General features: G+C 38.9%; 1 protein-coding gene across 1 annotated transcript; it reads left to right on the top strand.

Annotated features, from left to right (window-relative positions):
- The first annotated feature begins 755 nt into the window (after positions 1-755).
- Positions 756-2,147, top strand: LOC139609107 (G-protein coupled receptor 15-like). The gene is made up of 2 exons (XM_071463357.1): positions 756-764; positions 1,299-2,147. The coding sequence occupies exons 1-2, from the start codon at positions 756-758 to the stop codon at positions 2,145-2,147; spliced, it is 858 nt and encodes a 285-aa protein (XP_071319458.1).
- Positions 2,148-4,556: the final 2,409 nt, after the last annotated feature.

Raw genomic sequence — 4,556 nt, 5'->3', positions numbered from 1 at the left:
TCTGATTAAATCCACTGGGGGGGGTGGGGACATTTTTATGAAGAAATTGTCTTTTTTATGGAATTGTTTGCATACAATATGTGTGTCAGAAGCATATAAAACACTTGAACCTCCTTCGCAGAGAGAAAAGCTGGATTTCTTCTCATTTTTTAACTTTTGTGTAAACTGCCTCAAATCCTGAGATCTACACCGATACATCTTTCAACGGTAAGAAAAATCAGCCCATTACTCAGTGATGACCTCTCAGAAATAACCCTGTTACTGTTTATTGGCTTGAGACTGTCAGATAGTCCTGTCTTCACTTCTACTCAGGGAAAATAATGACTAATTTGTATGAAGTTTGGTCTGTTTAGTGTTCGGCATGTGAAAACTGCGAGTTACTGTGCTCTACAAGCTACTCCTGCCACCCAGTGATGATGACTTGAACTACAACTACAGTGTTTTCCTCAAGAAGATGGAGGATGAGAGATCCATGTCTTAGTGTTTAGTAAATCTTGCAACAGCTGTACACTCAGTAATCACACATCCTTTAACCACCTCTTCCTTTTCTGCCGGTTCAATATAAAAACTGTAAATGTGTTGTTTGCTTCATTAGAATATGTAACACTCTACAAGAGAGTGAAACATGAAGCTACACTTAGCAGGCAACTGATATTTAACAACTCATCATCCAGTTTTCCCCTTTTATTTCCCCTCAAGTAACTTTAAAGTTGCAGAAATCACACATCTTCCATCTAAACATACTGAAGCTAAAGATGGGTATGGTGAGCATAGTCTGGATAGTGATTATGTTTTCCATTATAAAATCATTGGGAAAACAATTAAGAAACATAAAAATGATTTCTAGTTGTCAGAAACGCTTAAATGCGCAGTAGATGCTTAATTAAAGGTTGAATAACAGCAGTGTTGTTCTACTGTCAGATGGAGATCAAACCCTTGACCTCTGACCTCTTACTGTGCCGTGAAGCAGAGGAAGCTTAATCTGACAAGCAGAATATACAACATTAGCGAGTAAACCAGTTACAATGACCTAATCAAACCTGCAATACTTGGAATCAGCTTCCTTGTTTATAAAAACATCAGTACAGGCCAAGACTGGAAGATGATCCTTAATACCACTTGCATATTCAAATCAGCATTTTCATAAGAGACACAAATCAACCGCATCATTACTTAGTCTTATCCAAAAATAAGGGCACATCTTCAAGGTATAGGCAATCGCGGATCGCTGTCATCGCAGACTCATCAAGGTGTGACTGCCGGTAAAAATGTTTCTTCATGTGCATCTTCGCTCTCAGAATCTAACCTTCAACTTCACTGAGCCTGCAGAGGACATGTTTGGACACTGTGGTGACAAGATAGAAGGTATTATAGTCTGGGCGTCTCTCAGTGCTTTCATCTCTCTGGTTGGATGTCCTGCATGTGTTGCTGTTCTCTGGAAACTGTTTGGGAAACACAAAGCTGGAACCCCCATCACGCCCAACGATGTCTTCATGATCAGCCTCACCATCATGGACTTAGTCTTCTTGTTTTTCGTCCCGTTTGGGCTGTGTAACTTCCTGCTGTGGCACATCAGCTCAGTTCAAATGTTGAGCAACTTTGTGTATTCTTTAAACCTGGCTGGACGACCTCTCCTGACGGCATGCATCTGTCTGGACTGCTACCTGGCCGTGGTCCATCCTGTCGCCTACCGCACAAGGAAGAGTCTGACTCCCCGGCTCCTCGTGGCTGCTGCTGTGTGGACCGTCACAATGGTCCAAGGGACCGTGTCCATCATCATTAGTGAGCTGAACCACAGCGCCTGGGCCATGTTTGTGTATGTGATAGCGCTGCCCATCATTGTCATCTGTGATGCCTCCATCCTCAGGACCCTGAGGAAGTCCTACCGTGGAGGGGGAGACCTGCACCCCATGAAGAAGAAGGCTCTACAGATCATCACCAACAGCATGGTCATGACCGTTATCTCATACGTCCCTCCAGTGCTGATCTACCTCCTTGGTCATTTGATTATCAGTGATGAGAAAGAGTATGAATGCTTTTTAGCAATACCTATCCTGATAACCCCGACTGCAGGGAGTGCTATCATGCCTCTGCTCTATTTGGGTAATTTGGGTTTGAGTTTGAAGAGCCTCTGCTGTTTGGTGTAACAGTGCAGAAAATGTACTGAGGCACATATTTAAGCATTTAAGAAAAAAAAAAGTTAGTTCTTGGTTGTCCATATTTTGAGCATCAATTGCTAGCAAACAGAGCTGTTTTTATCTGGTGATTGAGTTTTTTCCATTTATGAGTTATAGCTTTTTGCATTCCAGTAGAAGTGCCCTACACCTTCCATCTGCCATGTACACATATATTTCATTGCACAAATAAGGACAGAACCTACTTAGCTGATGATGTAAATAATGGGATGTGAACATAGCTTAATTCCACACTGGTAAGAGTAAAGGTATGTTTAATTCGTCTACAATGTACCCACACACTCACACATATTTATTTATCATAAACATATTTCACACACTAATTTTCATTTCACTCGTTTGTTCTGTGTTTTTATTATTTTCCGCTCTCAGCGTTCACAGTCACTACCACAGCATGCAAATGTTTGTTTATACCTGCGCACCTGTGTGAGTACAACGGTCATGAAAGATGATCCGTCATCCTTCATTATTTACATTTGTAACATGAGCATTGTGCATGAGGACGAACCCCGCATAAATCTGTAATGTAAAATAATCCAGTAGATGAGCTTGTAATAACATGAAGACTTTTTCTGACCTGTTCATTGGACATTTCATTAGATTTGTGTCAATCTGACGTTTTGAAAATATATATTATAGGAAATTGTATATGGAAACACGATGTCTTCTCGACTGCAATGCTTATAGTTCAGTTTGCTCTGATATATAATCTGTATTCAATAAAATACTCCAATATTCGAATAAAAATACTCTTAAATGAAAGGTGTTCTGTTTCTTGCTATTATTCTTGAGTATATTTCAATAACAACTACATATACAAAGCAGCCTAAATGCCATTTTCCTCAGTAGTTCCCAGACGTTACCTCACCCCACAGGCATGATGGGAGCAACCTGAACTCCCTCACCTGGGTTCGTCAGTGTTCACCTCTTCTCCACTTTGGAGGAACTCAGTGACCATGAGAAAAACAACTGAGTGCAACAATGTTAATTTTTACTTTGTAACACAATTATTTATTTCTAATTTCAAGCTTGACATTAAGCACACAGGTCCCAAAACATACAAGCAGAGTCTTAAGATACAGATTATGTTATATAAGTTTTTGCTTAGTTTATATTCCACAGTTATGTCATTTTACAACAAAACAAAATATTAGTGCAATAATATACAAGAACAACATAACAATAAATAACTGAAATTTAGGAAAGTCTCACAAAGCGACATTTAAATGACAATTTCCATGATCTAAATAGGCATAGGGCACAACATGAGCTGGGAATGTGGCCTTCTTGAGAACAGAGCTGTGGTCATTTTTATTTTCAGACATATCAGAGCTGACTGAAACTCAACTTCTGAGAGTTTGGGGAAATTAAAAAAGTTTACTTTTTTTTTTTTTTTTTGGGATAGCTTCTACCAGGATCTGGATGACCTTAGGTTGGTCATTTCATTTCTTTGCTTTGTTTTATAAAAAAATATTTCATTTATAGAAATATCTAATGGCACAGAACACCAGCCCCTCTACAAATAGGACATGCTTTACTATCTTACTATTTAATATCTACCTATATGATCATAAATGAGGAACCTATTGTTTTAACCTCATTTTATTCATTTTTTTTTCCTTTAGTCACAGTACATGTGCTTTTTAGTTGTACTACTATTGTTTTTGAGTTGTATCACATGTTTACTGTTTAGATATGGTGTGGGTACATTGTTGTCATTGTCATTAGTTTTACTGTTTGTTGTCTTTAACGTTATTTTCTTGTTCCCTCTTGTCTTTGAATTTGATTTACATTATTGTGTTGCATTATGGTGTAATGTTTACTTGAATGGACACCAGGATAAGTAGTTACTACCCTGGTAATAAATCAGATTTGGCATGAGGGAGAAGCAGAAATGAGTAGAGGAGGCATAAACTAAGACTTCCTGCAACATCCAAGCCTGAAACGATCCAGTTTCCCAAGATTATTTAGGTAGAGTATAGGCATGACAGTAGATCCCAAAGTGGAAGTAACAGTAACTGGGATACTAACAGTGCACATGAAGATTCTGCTATTGTTGATCAGAGGCAGGCCAATTGTATAAAGAAGTACTGGAGGAAGGTATGAGATGACTGCTATGACCAGGCTGTTGATAAGGGTCTGAATGGCTCTTTGCTTCTGTGGGTGAATGTTATTTCTGCCGGGGTCAGACTTAATTAATGTATGAACAATGAAAGAATCACAGAGACCAGTTATTACAATAGTTATTATAAATGGCAGAACAGGAAACATGGTGAAGTATAACCCATGAAAAGTATGGTATGCAATCATACTGGCTACCGTCAGAGTCCAAACAATGGCAACCATGATGATCCTGGGAGT

The sequence above is a fragment of the Trachinotus anak genome, unplaced genomic scaffold (assembly GCF_046630095.1).
Source record: "Trachinotus anak isolate AG129_WGS33_773 ecotype Australia unplaced genomic scaffold, CSIRO_AGI_Tana_v1 ptg000025l, whole genome shotgun sequence".
In the NCBI taxonomy this organism is placed as follows: Eukaryota; Metazoa; Chordata; class Actinopteri; order Carangiformes; family Carangidae; genus Trachinotus; species Trachinotus anak.
Note: the sequence above shows the minus strand (reverse complement) of the source record. Positions and strands in the feature narration are given on the sequence as shown.